Source organism: Pelophylax lessonae (assembly GCF_965119305.1).
Source record: "Pelophylax lessonae genome assembly, chromosome: 1".
Classification (NCBI taxonomy): domain Eukaryota; kingdom Metazoa; phylum Chordata; class Amphibia; order Anura; family Ranidae; genus Pelophylax; species Pelophylax lessonae.
In genome coordinates, this window is record NC_138768.1 from 370821236 (window position 1) to 370843936 (window position 22701).

The 22701-nt window shown below is 45.7% G+C and overlaps 1 protein-coding gene across 1 annotated transcript in view; it reads right to left on the minus strand.

Annotated features, from left to right (window-relative positions):
- SMC5 (structural maintenance of chromosomes 5) overlaps positions 1–22701 on the minus strand; it is a 193865-nt gene that overhangs the window by 52057 nt on the left and 119107 nt on the right. The window contains exon 18 of the mRNA XM_082243764.1: positions 19984–20109. Within this exon, the coding sequence (XP_082099890.1) occupies positions 19984–20109 (126 nt within the window). The remainder of the gene's footprint in view (positions 1–19983; positions 20110–22701) is intronic.

The following is a 22701-nucleotide window of genomic DNA, read 5'->3' on the forward strand; positions in this document are numbered from 1 at the left end:
ATGTATAGCACTGATTACTATAGTAATGTCACTGGTAACCCCAAAAGTGTCAAAAATGTCAGTCAAGGGTCCGATCTGTCCGCCCCAATGTCGCAGTCCCGCAAAAAAAAAAATTGCAGATCGCCGCCATTACGCGTTAAAAAAAAAAAAAAACAACAAAAATGACAAAAATCTTTCCCTTTGTTAGTAAACGCGATAACTTTTGCGCAAACCAATCAAAATACGCTTTTTGTGATTTTTTTTTACCAAACATATGTAGCATAAAACAAATTGGCCGAAAATGTTAAAAAATTTTGATTTTTACATTTTTTGGGGAATTTCATATAAAAAAATGTGAAAAATATTGTTATTTTTGCAAAATTGACGATCTTTTTTTGTTTGTAGCGCATGATCAAAAAAACGCACAGGTGATCAAATACCACCAAAAGAAAGCTCTGTTTGTGGGGAAAAAAAAGGACGTCAAATTAGTTTAGGTACAGCGTGGCACGACCGCGCAATTGTCCGTTAAAGTCACGCAGTGCCGAATCGCAAAATACCCCCTGGTCAGGAAGGGGGTAAAATCTTCCGGGGCTTAAGTGGTTAATGACTGGCCCAGTACCAATAGACTGGCGCAAGGCCAGTGTGGTGCCTATATTTAAAAAGGGAACACAGTCTTTACCAAGTAACTGTAGACCTGTTAGTTTAACTTCTATAGTTGGGAAGATACATGAGAGTTTGATTAAAGCCTAGAGCAGGCATGTCCAACCTGCGGCCCGAAACCTCAGGCAATGCGGCCCACTGCTCCCTGACAATTTTTTTTTTGCTGGGGAGGAGGGAAGTCAGGTCGGGGGCACGGCCACAGCAGCTTCCAAATAACGGTAGGCAGAGGCTGCCTCAGAGGGGGGAGGGGAACATGTGCAGTGTTTCTGACTCCTACCACCATGACCACTTCAAATCACTGAAGTGGTGATGGTGGTTAGAGTGTTCCTTTATTATCGCTCCGAAGCAGTAAACCTCTGTATACTGATTCCATTTCATTTGATCCTCTAGTTGTGTTAAATCAGTGCGGGGGGCGTGGTGGCGCGGCGACATTTTATTACTTATATACCTTCACTATAGTATATATATTTAATATGCGGCCCGAGAAAATTTCTCTACACTCAATGTGGCCCAGAGAAGCCAAAAGGTTGGACACCCATGGCCTAGAGTATGTGGTGAAAAAGGCGGTTTCATTCGGCTTTGCCTATACAAAAAGTATTTTGTGTCTTTCAAAGAGGTTGCATCAGGCAGAACAGCAGAAATCTAAATACCTAGTTGTACATATACTTGAAATGTCCAACTTGCAAAGGAATTCTGCTCAGCCACTGTTGTAAATCAGGTAACCCTGGCCACAAAGCTTGGGATGTGACCTCACTTTCCTCCAGTGCAGTTACAGCTTAGTTACAGACCCTCTTCCAACCAGTTGATTTGACAATTAAAAGCACACTAAATTTTAATTCTGCACGTTCTTCCTCTGGTCACGTTCCTGGCATAAAACTAACGGCTAACAGTGCTGTGCTGAACAATACTGCATTGCATTTGTGTGAACCAAGCCTATTGGAAGCAATAGATTTCAGATTGATATTGCACTGGCCCTGCATTGAGCAATGAATGCCAATGGAAATTGTGGTAATGGGACCTAAGGCAAACATCAGGGGAGGTATGAGCATATATATGCTTACCTAAAAAGGTTTCTATCATCAGTATGATTTATCACATTTACCCAAGTGGAATGTATATTATAACAAGTAATGAAAACATGCAGTGTATCTTCGCTTAGGCTTAAAATTACGTTATGGTTACATCTGAATCTTTTGTCAAAAGACCAGACAAAACAAGCCCATTTTCATATATCAAGTCTATATCGCTGCTCGCTTTTTAAAAACACAGTTTGAGTTTATAAAATGTTTTCTCCTTGTCTTGGGTTTACAGCTTAATGTAGTTTTTTGCCGGGCACTTTTTACCACAGTAATATACATTTGTGTAGGGACTGAAGGCAACTATTTTTAAATCTCCCAATGGTGGGCTTCAGGAATACAAGGAGAGAGAATACTTTACATGAATATTTAAAATCATAAAATATTTATCAATTATTTAAAAAGGACAATGAAAATAAAATGTCTGCTCTAGTAAAAAAAAAAAGCAGAGCATAGCAGCGCAGCATATAGTTTTTGTAGCCAAATATGGTATGTGCATACTACCAAGACTAAATTTTACCTAAAAAATTGTAAAGTTGCTGAAGAATCCTATATAGCTGAGTATATAAATTTATTATGAATTTCTTGGTCTGAGCAGATGGTATAAACAGAACTATCACAACTGGTCTTATGATGGAATCTGAATATTTAGCAAATTTTTATATTAACTTTGTAGGCTATGAAAAAACTTATATTTTCACCTTACCTACTACTACATTTGAGCCTGACACTTTAGCTGAAGCATCAAGTACAGATGCTGCCTGTCAACTGCCTGACCTCACACACCACACTCTGACCCTTTGCTTCAACCATACAGTGGATGGCCGCACACAATTATAGGGAAACTCTAAAACTTTTATTAAACAATCATCCACAAATAAAACATCACAGCATTGAACTGCAGAGAGATAAGTTGACGCGTTTCACTCTAAGAAGCGCTTACTCATACCATCTGAGAGCAATATCCTCACACACTTTGAGCTTACACAGCAGGGCTCAATCAGTAGTGTGTATCTCACACAACAAATCAAAAGAAGATGAAAGGCCTACAAAAAAAAAAAAAAAAAGAAACAAAACAACAAAAGGAAAAAGCATACATGATAAAATAGTACCAAAATCCAATACTAAATCCATCTAAAAAAAAAAGAAATTCATACAGAGGGAAGGGATAGAAGAGGAAAGGAAAAGGAAAAAGAGGCACGGTCCAAGCAGGACTGGATTCCCAATCCCTCTGTCACTGTCTCATAAAAATGTGTGACATTCCCACTCAAAATTGAATCCTTTGCGGGTGACGTTTCTGCAGTGTCCATCACTGAGAGGGTTCCTAGACAGGGTGGGGATGTGTTTCGGCTTCTGTGCTGGAGAGTGGTTTACTAGATTTTCCACCTCCAGACCTGAATACCCAAAGGGCTCAATTTTTACTAGGATTTCACACATTTTTATGAGTGACACAGGGATTCGGATCCCTCTCCTGCATGGACCGTGCCTCTTTTCCCCACTCATTTTCATCCTCCTTCCTCTGTGTTGTATGGATTTTCATCTTTTTTTTTTTTTTTTAATACAATTTTGTATGTTTAGATGGATTCAGTATTGGATGTCGGTACTACTTTATTATGTATGCTTTTTCCTTTTTTTGTAGCCTTTGTATCACTATTCTTTTTAGTTGTGGGAGATAACTACTGACTGAGCCCTGCTGTGTAATTTCAAAGTGTGTGATGGTATATAAAGGATTTTAGTCTCAGATGTGTTAGGTTATAAGCACTTCTTAGTGTAAAACGTGTCAACATCTCTCTCTGAGGTTCTGTGCTGTGTTGTTTTATCTGTGGATCATTGTTCATTAAAAGTTTTTGGAGTTTCCTTAGAATTGCGTGTGGCCATTCACTATACAGTACAGTTGAAGCTGTCTTGGTTTGCGAGCCGGACAGGCACAGCACCTCCTTGTAAGAAATTTGGGAACAGATAACGGGCGGACAAACCTGGAACAGTTCTTTACTATTGTTGGACTCTGACCATTTACCTCAGAAGGAATCATTGCACTACAATTACCTGACCACTTTAACAGTTACATTTTCATTGCAAAAACACAGATTATTAAAAGCAAATTATCTAGAGTAGCCATTAAATGGATGGTTTGAAACCGGGAATGGTCTAGATTACAAACTTACAGACATTACAGGGCATAGGATCAGAGTAATAGACACAGGACATACAAAAGTAGTGTAACGAAGGAGTAAAAAACACAGCAAAAAAAGGCGCTAACAGGCGAAAAAAGAGCATCCTTAAGCACCTGCAACTGGCATTAGAAGTGGCCTGAGCATCTAGATGGTAAAACTTAAACATATGAACAAAAGACCAGATGATTGCCTTAAAAATCTGGAAAACAGATGCCTGATGCTGAAAATCCCATACAGCGCTGTTAGGTTGAGTGTGCCTTAACAGGGAAGGGTGAAAATCTTTTTAGACTATAGGCTCAGATGATGACTTGTTTAATCCACCTAGTAATAAGTAAACTAAGGGCAGGCTGTCCCCTACCAGCACGCTCAGCAACAGATAAAGCCAGCCATAGATTTATCAAATCTTGGCGGGTTCAGTAGGGCCAGGCAGAGATTTGATCAATTCATAGGCAGGCTGGATGTACTAAAGTTGATCCATTGCATCATCAATGGCCTGCCTTAGAGTGAGTCCAATTATCTAAAAGAAGCTGTTGATGAGAGGTTCCACAGCACATATCACATCTAGTTATTGTGTAGAGAAATTTACCTGGAATGTGTTGAAGCAGGAAAAGAAAAAGGAAGAACAATGTCCTGGTTAAGAAGTAAACCACATTGGGAAGAAGGAATGCCTTGGGCCTTAATTAAACCCTATCTCTGTGTATCTTTACAGGATAAGACCTCTACACTTCGCAGAGGTGACAACGTGAAAGGCAACCTTGTGATTGAGGGTAGACAGAGGAATATTCCTAAATGCTTAAACGGCAGTTTCTAAAAGACCAACAAAACCAGGATTAGATCTCTGTCACTGGGTAATGTCCAGGAAGAGCAATGTGTGTAACTATGCACTAAAGCTTTCACAAATGAGCGAGAGCCAAGCAGTCTTTGGAAAACAATGGGCAGGGCCAAGATTTGACCCTTGAGGGTACTAAAGGCCAAATGCTGATCCAGATTGCATTTAGTCACTTGCCAACTGGGCACTTTTATCCCCTTCCTGCCAAGGCCAATTTTCAGCTTTCAGCGCCATCACACTTTGAATGACAGTCATGGTACACTGTACGTTTTTATCATTTTTTTCCCACACAAATAGAGTATTCTTTTGGTGATATTTAATCACCAGTGGGATTATTTTTTTGCTAAATAAAAGAAAAAAGGCAGAAAATTAAAAAAAAAAAAACGGAATTTTTGTAAAATCTTACCTGTAAAATTCCTTTCTCTGAGTCCTCCGACAGTCGCCGCCTCCTCTAAGTCATCACTGATGGGTATTGTCATCTGCTCCGCAGGAGTAGCTAGGCATATAGACTTAGTTAAAAACAAAAAGGCATTTGCATGTATACACCCCTGGGGGCTGTCCCATCTGGTCAATACCCCCCTGCAGTGACCACTCCCAACTCAGTTTGGTAGCATAGCAGTAAGTAACAAGAACCCCAATAGAGGGGCGGGGGCGGCGACTGTCGGAGGACTCAGAGAAAGGAATTTTACAGGTAAGATTTTACAAAAATTCCGTTTTCTCTTACGTCCTCCGACAGTCGCCGCCTCCTCTAAGTCATCACTGATGGGATGTCCCAAAGCAGTATAGACATGAGGGGTGGGAGACGCAACCGTAGAACAAAGCAACGCAGTACCCACATCAGAGAAAGGAATCTTACATGCACTGTAAGAGAACCCTCTGGGAAACAGAAAAAAACAATGCTCAACAGGAGCAACAACCCAGGAAAGCAAACACCAACAGCCAGGGACCCATAAAAAACAAGGGTCCTTCATGGCACTGCCGCACTGAGAACTTTGCGGCCAAAGGAAGCATCAGCTGATGCCAGAACATCTACCTTGTAGAATTTGGAGAAAGTGTGCACCGACGACCAAGTCACAGCCTTGCACACCTGGGCCACCGAGGCCCGATGCCAACAAGCCTAGGACGTACTTACAGATCTAGTAGAGTGCGCCTTAACAGGGAAGGGTGGAACCCGTTCCTTCAAAGCATAAGCCTGCTCAATGGTCTGTCTGATCCATTTGGCAATAGTTGCTGCGGACGCAGCCATGCCCTTCCGAGATCCCTCAGGAAGAACAAACAGGGAATCCGTTTTACGAAAGGATTCCGTAGACGACAGGTAAACCCTGATTGCCCGGACAACATCCAAAGAATGCAAAGCAATCTCCTTCGGATGCTTAGGCTTGCAAAGCGAAGGCAGGACAATTTCCTCATTAAGGTGAAATTCAGTGACCACCTTGGGAAGAAAGGATGGGAGTGTTCTCAACACCACCTTATCCTTATGGATTATCAAATAAGGGGAGCGGCAAGACAATGCCGCCAGCTCCGACACTCTGCGAGCTGAAGTGATCGCCACCAAAAAAGCGACCTTCTTCGACAACAGAGGCAAAGAAATCTCCCTGATATTTTCAAAGGGAGCACGCTGTAACACGGACAGAACCAAGTTCAAGTCCCATGGAGGTAAAGGCTCCTTCCTGGGAGGAGCCAAGTGTCGCACACCTTGAATGAAGGTGCGGACCAAGGAATTAGACGCCACAGGGCGTTGGAAAAGGATGGCCAGGGCAGACACCTGACCCTTTATCGTGGCCAGCGCCAGGCGCTGATCCACTCCAGACTGGAGGAAAGCCAAGATTCTCGACATCGAGTAAGAACGAGGGGAGAACCCCCTGGACTCACACCAGGTGAAAGAGGCTTTCCAGGTACAGTAATAGATCTTACCAGAGGAGGATTTCCTAGCCTTGATTAGAGTAGGGATAACCTCAGGGGAGAGACCCTTGTCCCTCAGGACCTGGGTCTCAGCAGCCAGGCCGTTAAAGCCAGCGACTGTAAAGCAGGATGGAAGATCGGTCCTTGAGATAGAAGATCTTCCCGCACGGGCAGTCACCACGGAGGCGCTACTGCCAGGTGAACAACGTCGGCGTACCAGGACCGGCGAGGCCAGTCCGGCGCTACCAGAATCATCAGGTGCGGTTCCGAGGCTAGCCTGCGGAGGAACCTGGACAGCAACTGAATTGGAGGAAAGGCATACATCAGACGATACTGATGCCAAGGGGCCACTAACGCATCAGAGGCGTCCGCCAACGGATCGCGCGTTCTTGCCACGAACCTTTCCACCTTTCGATTTAGCCGAGATGCGAACAGATCCATGTCCGGGGATCCCCACTTCGCACACAGCATTTGGAAGACCTCCGGGTGCAAGGACCATTCCCCCTGGTCCAGGGTCTGACGACTCAGATAGTCGGCCTGCCAATTCTCTACACCCGGAATGTGAACCGCTGAGATTGCCGGGACATGAATCTCGGCCCACGACAGAATGTCGGTTACCTCCCGGGCTGCCCGAGCACTCCTGATGCCCCCTTGGTGGTTGATGTAAGCCACCGCGGTAGCATTGTCCGTCTGTACAGGGCGACCCCGTAGACGGTCCGACCACTGGAGGAGGCAGAGCTTGATCGCTCGCAATTCCAGGACGTTGATCGGAAGGGAGGACTCCTCCTCCGACCAAGTGCCCTGGGCAGACAGGGTGCCCAGGACCCCAGCCTAACAGGCTGGCATCCGTGGTGATCACCGTCCAAACCAACGGACAGAAATACTTGCCCTCCGTCACCGACGGGGACTGGAGCCACCACAGAAGAGCCAATTTTGTCTGACGACTCAAGGAGATACGCAGATCCAGGGACTGAGCCAGTCCGTCCCATTTGACCAGGATCTCCGCTTGGAGAGCCCGCGTGTGAAGGCAGGCGGAACATCATCAGACACGAGGTTGCTCCTAAGCACCTTAGTCCAATCAGCAACCGCCTGCGCCACTAACACAGATGCGAAAATGGGTTTGAGCAGAGAGCCCGCCACCGTATAGGAATGGCGGGCCAAAGACTCCACACGCCGGTCCGTTGGATCCCGGAAAACCCGGGAATCCTCCGTAGGAACCAAGGTAGCCTTGTGCAACACTGCAACCGTGTGATCCACCTGTGGAGGTACACACCAGTGCGATTCCGTAGCCGGTGCAAAGGGGCAATTTGAACCGACTAGGCACCACAAACGGGCGTTTTAACGTGCGCCACACTTCATTAACAGTGCAATGAAACTCAGCGGGACAGGGAAAAACCTGCACCAACTTGCGGGTCCTGTGCGTCCCAAAAGAAGAAACAACGCCCGGAGGACTGGGCTCATCCTCCAAATGTAAAGTTTCCTTCACAGAAGTAATTAATTCATCCATGGTCGCCCGTTCTTCGGGCGACCCCGGAGAGGAGGTATCAACCCCCTCCACCTCTGCCTCCCCCTCAGACCCCTGCAGGTCCAAGGATGAGCGGGACCCTGAAAAGGGCACGCTCGCAGCAGCAGCCATATCATCTGAATCAGAGGAGAGGGACAATCTGGGCCTCATACGAGCAGCATGTTCTGCTTAAAAAAAAAAAAAATTGGATTTTTGTCTTACTGTAAAATCCTTTTCTCTGATGTTCATTGACGGACATCGCTCCATAATCTTCTTGACCATTGGGTTATGCTGACCCCTACAGGAGTAGGACACTAGGCAGAAAAAAGCTTTACCATGCCTATGGGGCAGTCCCAGGGGGTATACTCCAACTTTCTGCTATAGGCATTCAGTTTTATTACAAGCAGTGTCAGAAGAAAAAATAACCCAACTCTATAGAGGGGTGGGTGCTGTGTCCGTCAATGAACAGCAGAGGAAAAAAAAAATCCAGTTTTCTTTTTCATTCATTGACAGACACAGCTCTAGAATCTTCTTGACCATTGGGACATCCAAAATCAGTGTCAAACATGAGGGGTGGGAAAAAACACAGAAGAAAAAAATCCCAAAGGCTAAACCTAGCCAAGTAACATGGAGCTCAACCAGGAATAACTAGAGCTCACCTGAATAGTCCTCTGAAACAGCAGCCTGCAAAACTGCAGCCAAAAGCAGCATCCGCAGATGCCAACACATTAAATTTGTAAAATTTTGTGAAAGTGTGCAAAGACGACCAGGTGGCCACTTTGCAAACCTGCGTCACTGACACCTGATGGCAGAAGGCACTATGCGCCTGCATAGAATGCGCCTTAACAGGGAAAGGAGGAACCTGACCCTTGAATGAACAGGCCTGCACTACCGTCTGTCTGATCCATCTGGAAATGGTCGCAGTCTGATTTCCTAAATGACTCGGTTTCCACCAGGTACACCCTGATTGCCCGAAGCACATCCAGAGAATGCAAGGCAATCTTCTTAGGATGGTTAGGCTTAGGACAAGGTCTTCATTCAGATGGAAACCAGAGACAACTTTAGGAGGGAACGACTGACAAGGGTGAAGCACCACTATCTCTGTGAACCACCAAATAAGGTGAACAACAAGACAAAGCTGCCAGATTGGACAGCCTGTGTGCAGAAGTAATCTCCACTAAGAAGGCTACCTTATGGGAAAATGTAGGAGAATCTCACAAATACTTTCAAAAGTCGGTTTCTGAAGACCCGACAGTAACAAACTGAGGTCTCACGGAGGCAACGTAGACCACACAGTGGTGAACCCCCTGAACAAAGGTGCGAACCAAGGAATGCGGAGCCAAAAGACAAAAAAAAAGAAAAAAAAAAAATCGCCAAGGCCGAAACCTGGCTCTTGATGATAACCAAGACCAGGCGCTGTTCCACATCTCTTTGGAGGAACTCCAAAATTCGAGCCACCAAAAAGAAACGGGGAGAAATCCCCAGAGACTCACATTACGCAATGTACGACTTCCAGACGTGATGGTAAATCTTCCCAGAGGTAGATTTCCCAGCTTTTAACAGCATGGGAATCACCGAGTCAGACAACCCCCTATCTTTCAGCGCCTGGCTTTCAACAGCCAAGCCATTAGGAAAATGGAAACGAATGCATGCACTAAATAAAAGGACTGAAAAGCTGCAAAATATTACATTTTGTCTGTGTTTAAAATACACTGACCAGAACTTTTTACCAATTTTTAAGTCTATACCACCAGGAAAAATATTACCGTAAAATTCCTTTCTCTGAGTCCTCCGACAGTCGCCGCCCCTCACATAGTCTTCACCAATGGGTATTGACTTCCGCTCCGCAGGAGTAGCTAGGCATAAGACTTGTTAGAAACAAAAGCTTTTAGAATAAACACACCCATGGGGGCTGTCCCACTGGTCAATACCCCCCCTGCAGTAAGCCATCTCAACTCAGTTTGGTAGCATATCAGTAAGTGTACAAGAAAAATGGGATGTCCCAAAGCAGTGTAGACATGAGGGGTGGGAAACTCAACTGTAGAAAAGGCAACGCAGTACCCACATCAGAGAACGGAACCTTACACGCACAGTAAGAGAACCTTCTGGGCAACAGAAACAGGCTCAACAGGAGCAACAGCCCAGGAAAGTAATTAACCCAGGGGATAAACAACCCCAACAGCCAGGGACCCACAAAAAAACAAGGGTCCCCTATGGCACTGCCGCACTGAGAACTTTGCGGCCAAAGGAGGCATCAGCTGATGCCAGAACATCAACCTTATAGAATTTGGAAAAGGTGTGCAACGACAACCAAGTCGCAGCTTTGCACACCTGGGTCACCGAGGCTTGATGCCGGTAGGCCCAGGACGTACTCAGTGATCTGGTAGAGTGCGCCTTAACAGGAAAGGGCGGAACCCGCTCCTTCAAAGCATAGGCCTGGACAATCGTCTGTCTGATCCATTTGGCAATGGTCGCCGCAGACGCAGCCATGCCCTTCCGAGGTCCCTCAGGAAGGACAAAGAGGGAATCCGATTTCCGAAAAGACTCCGTGGGCGACAGGTAAACCCTGATCGCCCTGACAACTTCCAAGGAATGCAATGCATCCTCCTTCGGACGCTTAGGCTTCGCACAGAGCGAAGGCAAAACAATGTCCTCATTAAGGTGAAAGTCAGACACCACCTTAGGGAGAAATGACGAATGAGGTCGCAAGACCACCTTATCCTTATGAACCACCAGGTAAGGAGAGCGGCAAGACAACGCCGCCAACTCCGACACCCTGCAAGCCAAGTGATCGCCACCAGAAAGGCAACCTTCTTAGACAGCAGAGGCAACGATATCTCCCGGATGTTTTCAAAGGGAGAACGCTGTAACACGGATAGAACCAAGTTCAAATCCCATGGAGGTAAAGCCTCCCTCCGGGGAGGGGCCAAATGTCGCACACCTTGAATGAAGGTGCGAATTAAGGAATGAGACGCCACTGGGCGTTGAAAAAGAACAGCCAGTGCAGATACCTGGCCCCTAATCATGACTAGCGCCAGGCGCTGATCCACACCAGTTTGGAGGAAATCCCCTGGACTCACACCAGGCAAAATAAGCTTTCCAGGTACGATAATAAATCTTACCAGATGAGGCTTTTCTAGCCTTGATTAAAGTAGGAATGACCTCTGGGGAGAGACCCCTGTCTCTCAGGACCTGGCTTTCAACAGCCAGGCCGTTAAAGCCAGCGACTGTAAAGCAGGATGGAAGATCGGTCCCTGAGACAGTAGATCTTCCGGCATCGGCAGCCGCCAAGGAGGCTCGACCGCCAGGTGAACAATGTCCGCGTACCAGGACCGGCATGGCCAGTCCGGAGCCACTAGAATCACCAAGTTCGGTTCCGAGGTCAGCCTGCGAAGGAACCTGGACAACAACTGAATCGGAGGAAAGGTATACATCAGACGATACTGATGCCAAGGGGCCACCAGCGCATCCGTGGCGTCCGCCCGAGGATCGCGCGTTCTTGCCATGAACCTTTCCACCTTGTGGTTTAGCCGAGACGCGAACAGATCCACGCCTGGGGATCCCCACTTCGCACACAGCATTTCGAAGACCTCCGGGTGTAGGGACCATTCCCCCTGATCCAGGGTCTGGCGGCTCAGATAATCTGTCTGCCAATTCTACACACCCGGAATGTGAACTGCCGAAATCGCCGGGACAGGAGTCTCGGCCCAAGACAGAATGTCGGTCACCTCCCGGGCCGCTCGGGGACTTCTGGTGCCCCCTTGGTGGTTGATGTAAGCCACCACGGTAGCATTGTCCGTCTGTACCCGTACAGGACAGCCCCGAAGTCGATCCGACCACTGGAAGAGACAGAGCTTGATCGCTCTTAACTCCAACACGTTAATCAGAAGGGAGGATTCCTCCTCCGACCAAGTGCCCTGGGCAGTAAGGTTGCCCAGGACTCCACCCCAGCCAGACAGGCCGGCATCAGTGGTAATCACTGTCCACAACAACGGACGGAAGGATTTTCCTTCCGACACCGCCGGGGATTGAAGCCACCACAGAAGATCCATTCTGGTCTGGCGACTCAACGAGACACTCAGATCCAAGGACTGAGGTAGCCTGTCCCACCTGGCCAGGATCTCCGCTTGGAGAGACCGAGTGTGAAACTGAGCATACGGTATCGCTTCGAAGGCCGATACCATCAACCCCAGGCACCGCATACAGGTCCTGAGAGACGAGGATCTCGTTCTGAAGGATCCGGAGCTTGTCCTCCGGCAGAAACACTCTTGCTTGAGCAGAGTCCAGAATCATTCCCAGATAGGGAAGACGAACCGAAGGAGACGTCGACTTCTGAACGTTGATGGTCCAACCGAACTCCTGGATCGTCTGTACTGTAGTCGACAGATTGCACAACAGGCTCTGACTGGCACTCGATCTTAACAGGAGATCGTCCAGATATCCCAAGACCGCAATGCCCTGTGCCCTCAACAGGGCCAGAACAGGCGCCAGCACTTTGGTAAAGACCCTTGGAGCCGAAGCGAGACCGAAAGGTAACGCCACGACCTGATAGTGGTCCTCCGCAATGGCGAACCGGAGGTACCTCTGATGACCCACGAAAATGGGGATGTGCAGGTACGCATCCTTCAGGTCGATAGAGGCCAGGAATTCCCCTGGACTCAGGGAGGCCACCACTGAGCGGAGGGATTCCATGCAGAACTTCCGAACGCGCACAAAGCGATTCAGAGCTTTCAAGTCCAGGATAGGACGCACCTTGCCCTCCTTTCGGGGCACAGTGAACAGATTGGAGTAAAACCCCCGAAACCTGTTCCGATGAGGCATCGGGACAATCACCCCCTGGGCGACGAGGTCCTGCACCGCACGATGCAGGTCCTGTAGACGTCCTGGCGTCAAATGAAGATTTGAGGGAAAGAATCTGGCCGCCGGCCGTGAAAGGAATTCGATCTTGTATCCTGATCAAATGATCTCCTGAACCCACCTGTCCTGAATACGGAGCAGCCAAGGTTGGAGGAACCCGCGCAAACGTTCCCCCACCCCTGAAACGGGTGAGGGCGCCCCTTCAGGCAGAGGCGGAGTGGGCCGCCGTACCAGCATGGCCGGACTTTTGCTTGCCCGCCCAGGGTTTCTTCTGGCCACCTTGGCCCTTGAAAGGTTTGCCCTTGTTTTGAGGCTTAAAGGCACAAAAGGAACCCTGAGAGGGTCTAAAGGCGGGACCCCGTTTGCCGTGAAAAGACTTGTTCTTTGGATTCTGGGGCAGCAGAGTGCTTCTGCCCCCAGTGACTCAATTCACCAAAGTATCTAAAGCCTCACCAAAAAGACGAGACCCTGCATAGGGAAAATAAGCCACCGTTTTCCGTGACGTCTGGTCAGCCGACCAGCTCTTCAGCCAGATCAGTCGACGGTTAAGCACCGCGACACTAGACAGGCGTGCAGCCAAAGGGGCCTCATTTAAGGCCGTATCGCACAAAAACATGACCCCTTGATGAATTTGGTCCACCATTGCCAGTGTAGCAGATGGGGCAGAGTAAGACACTAGTGTGCGTCTAAGCACCTTAGTCCAGTCCGCCACCGCCTGAGCCACCATGACAGAAGCGAAAATTGGTTTGAGCATGGAACCCGCCACCGTGTAGGCATGGCGAGCCAGAGACTCCAACCTCCTATCCGTAGGATCCCGGAACACCGGGGTATCTTCAGTGGGAACCAAAGTAGCCTTGTTTAACACGGCCACATCGTGATCCACCTGGGGGGCCACACACCAACTCGCATCCGTAGAAGGCGCAAAGGGGTAAAGCAGTTTAAACTGACTAGGCACCATGAAAGGGCGTTTTAAACTGCGCCATTGTTCATTCACCATGTGATGAAACTCAGCAGGACAGGCAAAAACCTGCGCCGACTTGCAGGTCCTATGTGTACCAAATGAGGACACAATGCCCGGAGGAGAGGGCTCATCCTCCAAATGTAGTGTTTCTTTTACAGAAGAAATCAACGCATCCATATTAGCGCTTTCTTCAGGCGACCCCGGGGAAGATTCATCAACCCCCTCCACCTCCGCCTCCCCCTCAGACCCCAGAAGGTCCAGGGACGAGCGAGACCCTGAAAAGGGCACGCCAGCCACAGCAGCCACATCACCATCTGAATCGGAGGAGAAAGATAATCTAGGCCTTTTTCTAGCAGCCCGTTCAGCCATCAGCACCTCCATTTTTGACACCAAAGTCGCCACCACAGCGGCCAAATTAGGTATAATGGGGGGTTCAGCAGAACTGGGGTCCCCCACCAAGGCTGGGGGGAATTTGCTGTCCTGAGAATCCATTGCAAAAAACAATGAGTAAAAGTACTGGCCCCTTAAAAGCGCTGCGGATAGCGCAGCCCACCGCTATAAGAACAGTGTACACAGACCCCCAAAAATGGACAAAACTGAGCCAGGAAGGACAAAACAGAGAGATATGGAAGAGACAGTCTGCAGAGCCCCACAGAGTGTTACCACACCGATCGCTGCTCCAGAGGAAAAGGAAATGAGGTCACCAGAGCTGAACTATATGCTGCAAGGCTCAGGGAAAATGGCTGCCCATAGGAATGAATGGGAGGCTTCGGCAAGATGGCCGCCGACATGTGCTCGGAACGATCATTCTGCCACACACAAGATGGCGCCAAAACCACTACATAGCAAGCTATTGTAAAAGCCCACAGTGAAGCCAGACATGCTGCCCACATCAAAAATGGCGGACCGCGCGGTTTTTAGCCGCAGTGGTCGCCCCACACACAGTCTGCACCTCCCAAACACTAAAAGTGACACAGGAGAGGGGCCCCCACACCACACAGTGCCAGCAGTGTATTAAAGCAGACCCCCGCAGGGATCACATCAGGGAGCCCCACAAACGCACAGACATGAGGGGACACACAGCAACACAGGACTGCCACCCCAGACAGAGGTCCCCACACAGAAAGTACTTACCTGTACCGGATGGCGTGGGGTGCCTCTAAGAATGGAAAGCCTCTGTCCTCAGATGACAGGGAATGCCGTCAGCCAAAAACGCAGGACACTGCAGCACAGAACCGCAGATGTGTCCAGTGAGGTCGTTCATAGCGCCAGGGCGAACCATAGCCGAACGCTTGTTGGCAGGCTGGGAATCCATCTGACCCTCTGCCCTAGAAAGCCAGGGCGGCCAGTCCGATTCCCAGCTCCACATGATCCATCTTCATCCGAAGATCCGACTAAACTAAAGCTGACAAAATAAACAGCTAGTAAAGTAAAGAAAAAAACTGACATTTTTGCAAAATAAAAATCAGAAGAAAAGATTAGAAGGCTGAGACTGTAGCCCCAGCACAGGGAAGCCTAACTACTCCTAACGCTAGGCAGAGACAAACTGAGTTGGGATGGCTTACTGCAGGGGGGGTATTGACCAGTGGGACAGCCCCCATGGGTGTGTTTATGCTAAAAGCTTTTGTTTCTAACAAGTCTTATGCCTAGCTACTCCTGCGGAGCGGAAGTCAATACCCATTGGTGAAGACTATGTGAGGGGCGGCGACTGTCTGAGGACGTAAGAGAAATATTGATTGGAAGCTTGGCTCAATGGTATCAATAAAATTATCGTAGTAGAGGTTCTGAACATAACTGAAGAAACAAAGGTGGTCTGTCCCATAGTCAGACGTTTTTAAATTTTGTATTACTGGGGTCAAAGGCCTCCATCCAGGTAAAATGGGAGAACAAGCCACCGTAGAATGTTAATGTTTTAAACGTTTTTGTCCTGACAGATCTAAAGTGAATCTATCACAGATCTATGCAATTTGGACTGAGCATCTGATGAAGAAAATGCAGAGACAGAGGTTAGCTTCTAGGAAAATCACATGGCAAAATGGCAAGAAAATCTTGATATATAATTTTAAAGGGAAAAGGAAATCATAACTTTTTACCATAAAAGTAACGCTTGACCCACCCTCATACCTATTTTTTGGTGCCTTAACAATGAGGAGGCTTGGCTGGTGCCTTAACAATGAGCAGGCTTGGCTGATGTAGAGGGCAGAAGCCATGCTTGACTTTTACAGGAAAAGGTTTGAGATTTGAATAGAACTAGCTGCACTTCTGGATTGTCTTCATTAAATGGCTTTCATTAAAAGAAGTTAAAGTGCACCTTCACTCATAAAGGGGAGTTTGTTCCCTTGCAACCTTCCCATCTCCACAAACGGAAACAGATTTTTTTTGTGTTTGCTCACATTTTTTTGTCTTGCGTTCTTAGTCTTGCAGCCTCTGGGATAAGCACATCACCTCTCCCAGAAGGCTGCAGGACCGGAGACACAGAGTGGTCACTTATGAGTGGGAAAAGACCTAGATGGCAGTGAAGGACTTGGGGTATGTAAGCTGAACAGTGGATCACAGTGGAACAACACTGGGTTCACTGGGTGAGTGAGTATGTGTTTTGAAGACAATCCAACCCCAACTCCAGATTTATCGATTAGTTGTTTCGGCCCTACTTTAAAGTAACAAAATGTAAAAATGGGAATTAATGACCGGTCTAGAATAAGGCATTTTAAGGGCCCATTGTACCATGTGTCTTAGATTTTTAGCATTAAAAGAGAAGTGCAGGCTTTAAAAAAAAAAAAAAAAACAATTATACTCACCTAGGTGGTTGCAGCATTGGTCTGATTGCTGCATCTGTCCCTCGCCACCTCTAAGATCAAGTGTTTAACCACTTCTGAACTGGAAGGCTTTACCCCCCTTACTGACCAGGCGATTTTTTGCGATTAAGCACTGCGTTACATTAACTGACAATTGTGCAGTCGTGCAATGCTATACCCTAATAAAACTGATGTTCTTTTTTTCCCCTTCAAATAGAGCTTTCTTTTGGTGGTATTTGATTACCTGTGAGAATTTTATTTTTTGTGCTATAAACAAAAAAAGAGCAACAATTGTGAAAAAAAAATATATATTTTTTTTACTTTCTGCTATAAAACATTCCCAATAAAAAAAAATGTAAAAATCAAATGTTTTCATAATTTTAGGCCAATTTGTATTCTGCTACATATTTTTGCTTTAAAAAAATCCTAATAAGTGTATATTGATTGGTTTGCGCAAAAGTTATCGCGTCTACAAACTAGGGGAAAGATTTATGCCATTTTTATTTATTTATTTTTACTAGCAATGGTGGCAATTAGCGATTTTTAGGGGGACTGCGGCATTGCGGTGGGCAGATTGGACACCTTACTGATATTTTTAACACTTTTAGGGGAGGGGGGGGCAGTGACATTACTACAGTAATCAGTGCTAAAAATATGCACTGTTACTATACTAATGACACTGGCAGGGAAGAAGTTAACACCAGGGGCGATCAAAGGCTTAAATATGTCCCTAAGGGGTGCTTTCTAACTGTGGGGGAATGGGCTTGCTGCATGAACACAGCGACCTGTGTCCCTAAATAAGAGGAACACAGGATTCCTGTGTTCATAACTGACAGAACATCGGTCTACCGTGTTTACAATGGCAGATCGCCGTTCTGTCTCCACGGGGAATGATCGCGGGTGCCCTGCGACAATCGCGGCCCGCCGGACCTGCTTATTAGCTTCCCCTGTGGCGAATGTGCACACGCGTGCCCCCCCCCCCCTAGCAGTTCTGCAACGCGACATACAGGTACATCGTTATGCGGGTCAGAGCCGACCTGCTGCCATAAAACTACGGTGGCTGGGCGCCAAGCCGTTAAAGACCACTGACTCAGTTTTCAGTCTTCAGTGAGAAGGGAGCAGGCAGCTGGTGACTGATGCCAGAATCAGCCAACCAGAATTATTTTTCCGATTTTCGCTAGCGACTGCTAAAGCCACTATCACTGCCAACTGCAAATTCCCCTGTCAGCACGGTCAGTGTTAAAGGGTGAATCATGCAAATTTCTTTCCTGCAATCTGTGGTTGCAGGAAAGAAATTCCCATCGTGTATGGCCAGCCTTAGTTTTACACAATAATGAATATTAAATAGCAGTATTTACCTATTGTGAGCCTATTTGTTTCTTCAGAGTACCATAACATATATATTAGTTTATGCAGCCATTTTAATGAGGAGGATTGGAAGATGGATTCCGGGATGCCGTGGTTGGATATGTATGATTAGGCGCATTATGACCTGCCTGTAATTTGGAGGTCAATATTAAATAGTGAACAATATTTTATGAGGTGGTGGCTTTCTGGAGTGTGGGTTTCACAGACTGGTGATATAATGAGAAGACTAAAATAAATGGACTTTCTGACACATTTCTTTACAAATGTTTCATCACTTCCTACATTTTTGGTGTTTTAGGGCAAATGTGTTAAAGCTCTGAGAAAGACAATAACTAGCATTTTGAAAGGGGGCGAACACTTGAAGCGCCCCCTACTTTTCTCATGATAGAGCCACTACAAGCACCTAGGTGTATAGCCTGCACGTACCAGTATCCCCAATACCCTCCAGTCTTGGCCATATGGCAGAACTGCCACTAAGCCCACCCTGCACCTCTAGGTACCTGCACTTTTTTCTTATAGCTTTTTTTCCCTAGGCTACTTACTTCTCTAAACGTTAAAAAAAGGAAGAAAATTCAGCTCCCATAGTCACGTTAGCAGGCAGCCCAATAATATTTTTGACATGCCGACTTTACCTAAACTTAGTGAGTAGGAACAAGTATGGTGATCAGCAAAGTCAAAACTCTGTTTGTATGCTTATTCTAGGTGACAGAAGGCAAAGAAACCACAAGGTCAGAATGGAATCCAGGTAACTAGCAATTTAGAAGTCAGCCAGCAATGTCAGCCTCCATGTTTTTACCCTATACAACATTTGTCTTCTATTTTACCCAAATAACAGCATTGGCATCTTTATAGTTAGGGACTGCAAAGGAAGAGTAAAAATGCAAGAACACAGAAACTAAGGCAATACACTCAGCTCACAGTTAAAGCGGAGTTCCACCCAAAAGTGGAACTTCCGCTTTAGGTAGTGCTAACCCCCTGCTGACATGCCACATTTGGCATGTCATTTTTTTTTTTTTGGGGGGGGGGGGGGGGCAGGTACCTAGTTTTGACAGGTACTCGCTCCCACTTCCGCTCGGAGCGATGCAGCGCCCTGAGCGGAAGTTCTCCTCTCCCCCTCCCTCCCTGCAATCTTCTGGGACATGTCAGAGGTCCCAGAAGATTGCCGGCCAATCATGACGTGTAGCGCAACTCACGCATGCGCAGTGCGTACCCGGCTGTGAAGCCGCAAACTGTCACAGCCGGGTGCCCACACCAGTGATGCCGGCGCCGGAGAGCAGAGAGTGAGAAGAGCGAGGCTTTGGGCGGCCGCATCGCTGGACCGTTGGACAGGTGAGTGTGTTAGGCTGGAACTCCGCTTTAAGGAAATCCTAGATATACATTTTTTCCAGTCTGATTGATAAATGAAGGTAAACTACTGTTTGCAGAAGGCAAAAAAAAATAAAAACAATTTCTCCTTTACATTACTTGCCATAAATTATCCTTACTTGGCCTAATTTATAAAAATTTCTGAAATACAAGCTGTGTTTATTGTCACACCTCAAACAGATTTAATCTTTCAAATGTTTTTTTCCAATGAAGTTCTGAAAATGAACAATTGCTGTCAAACACAGATTGGCCTTGCGCCAGACATTAATAAATTAGGTTGACTGCCTAAATGTAAATGTATACATCAATAAAAAAGCATAAGATTTATTTTACCGATGACAACTATATGTAGAATCTTATAAATAAATTTTCAGGTGTTACTATGTGTTTGTAAAGCACTTCATTTTAGGCCTACAACTGTATATATGTGTCAAGGTAATGCTTTTATGTCCGAGCTTCATTTATTTGTCATAGTTTGAAATGAGCTAAAAGTATTTATTAAGCAGTACTCACAGTTTGAAATTCTTGTGGAACTTCATCTTTGGGTCCAAGCTGACACGCTTGTTTTGCCTTCCTCAAGAGGTCTTTACAATTTTCAAAAAAACTGATCTTGCAGTCATCCACATCCTTAAACTGACTCTTGCATAGAAGATAAAAAAAGAAAAAAAAAATTAAAATTTGTAATTTTCATGCCAAAACCGGGGGGGGTTTAGACTTGTCATACTGTGTTATTGTAAAGTGTTACATTTTCTTCTGGCAGGGAAAGCAGAATATAGAAGCCATTGTAAATAGTTACAGTCAGGATCTTCATTCCTGATCATATAAATTCTACAAGCTAAAAAATAAAGCACCTAAAACAAGATTATTGGCGGAGCCTACTTGCATAAGGTAAAATACATGTACCATGTTCTGTGAATGAATAGAAAGCTTCCATTGATTGGCTGAGGCAGGGAGGCGGTCTGATGCCATCACAAACTCCACCAATAAAACAAAGCTTTGTAATTCATTCACAGAATAAAACGCTTCCCAGAATGGCTGAGCAGTGATTAGCCTAGCTTGATTTAATTCTGGGAGGAGGGCAGAAGGGTCTCATCCCACTGCCAGAACACAGCGCTGTATACTGTTTTATACAGCACTCACAGTCACTGCAACGGTTAGAGAAAAAAACATTTGCTTGGACCAGCTTGGTCCAAACAAACTATTTAAAGTTAAATTAAACCTGGAGATCAGCTTTAATCACTAAAACATGCTGATTGTGTACCACATTCTACAGGGAGTCATGATCAGTAGAGCAACTTAAAAAAAACACTGGTGCGCTACTTAGCCTTAATATCAGGAATTTCCCCAGGTACATCTGTACACTGCTGATTTCTAACAGTGCATCGGTTATCTGAGGTCATTTTTTTTTGTATTATAATGAATATTCTACATCCTTGAGTAAATATTAAGACTCCAGGAAAAAAAGTGAACTGTGAATGCCATCTTATGAACTTCCCTAGCAAGTTTAAATTTGATTGGAGAATCAGATTACTCCACAGAATTTTTTTAAAGGGTAACTTTATTGAACTTTTTTATTTCCTTGTGTTAACAAAAAAAAAGGGAAAAAATGTGCCCAGCAAGGCACAGCACCAAGACGCAGCTCGAAACAATACAGAACAGAAATATCAAATTATCCATACATGCCATAACCAGATGGTGTAATAGGGACCAAAAAAGGAAGGTCCCTGCTCAAGAAATAACATACAGTAGCAAGTACAATATCACATGGAATGAAAAATGTATGAAATGCCTCGCAGCAAATGACAGAAAATGGTTATGAACATAAGAGATACATAACATTAACCGGTAGCAACCATATATTGGGAATCAAGCCAGGGAGAGCAAAATTTTGTACATTTCTTGGGGCAGCCTCATGCTTCGTAGGTTACTTTATACATAGGTATAGCTTGGTTAACAATATGAAGCATTAGGAGTAAGGATGGTGGGGCCTGAGACTTCTAATGCATAAGTATTCATTTTTTTTGGCATAGAAAAACAGTAAGGTTATTAATATTTTAATCCCACTAGGGAGAGTATCCTCCTCCACATAACCCAGTAAACATCGCAGTGCATTACAGATATTGGAAATCTAAAGAGTTGTACTATTAAAATCCGTAACCTTAGCGCAAGCTCTGATAGAAGGGCACTCCCAGTTCATATGGTAAAAAGTACCAAGTACAAAGTACAAGCGGGAGAGGGAAGCCTGCCCATCTTGCAAAGAAAATAAGAGGTATAATAAGAGCGATTGAGGAATTTTGTTTAAAGGACCTTATCTCGGGCAGATACAACCATAGGGGATTTTACTCCACAGAATTTAGTTTGAACACTGGTAAAACAGGCTTTTTGTATATGGCACCTTACACCGAGGTGAGTTTGAAGTACCCCCACTGCTTTACAAACAGTTAAATCTGAATTCCAGAAATTCAGCTACTTTGTAAAAACTGCAGACATACAATCATGAGTAAAGTCTAATGAGGTTGCAGCCTCATAGAATTATCTCTATTTTACACATCTGACAAGTAGAAGGAAGATAACTTCCGGAGCTTTGAACTTGCTCACTCACTGGTCTCTGTTCCTTCAAGAGTAGAATCACTAGAACTGTTTTCCCTGGCCCTCCCCTCCTTCTGCCCATTCACAGATGCCTTAGTATTATGTGAACTATCATACAAAATATGAAGGCTTCTGTGAATGGGCAGCAGAAGGGAGGGATGGGCATAGCAGCTGTGTGCACTTCTCTCCTCTCACAGCCAGAGTGTCCTCCAGGAGGGCAATAAACCTGTCACATGTAAGTAATAGAGAAGACCTGGAGGTGAATTGCACCTAAGTTGACTTACCTCCTAGTGTGCCTACAGTTTTTGCAAAGTTGCTGAATTACTGGAATTGAAGAGTAGCAATACGTTTGTTGAAAAAAAGTCCCCTCTGGGTGATCTAGGTACATTGCAAGGAATTTAACAAACATTGTACCTTTTTTCAGTTCTTATGAAAAAGATGTGTGTTCTACTATGTCCTCAGAACACCGATTCATGAATGGGAAAATCTGTGCTCAATATAATCAGCTGATGCACTTTCAGCATTCTAATAAGGAAAGTTGTAGTCAGGGTCCCTTTAGAAATAATTAACCATTAGGGAGCATCTTGTCAAAAATATAATTCCTATTGCAGAGGGTGCCTAAAATTTGACTTGCATCTTAGT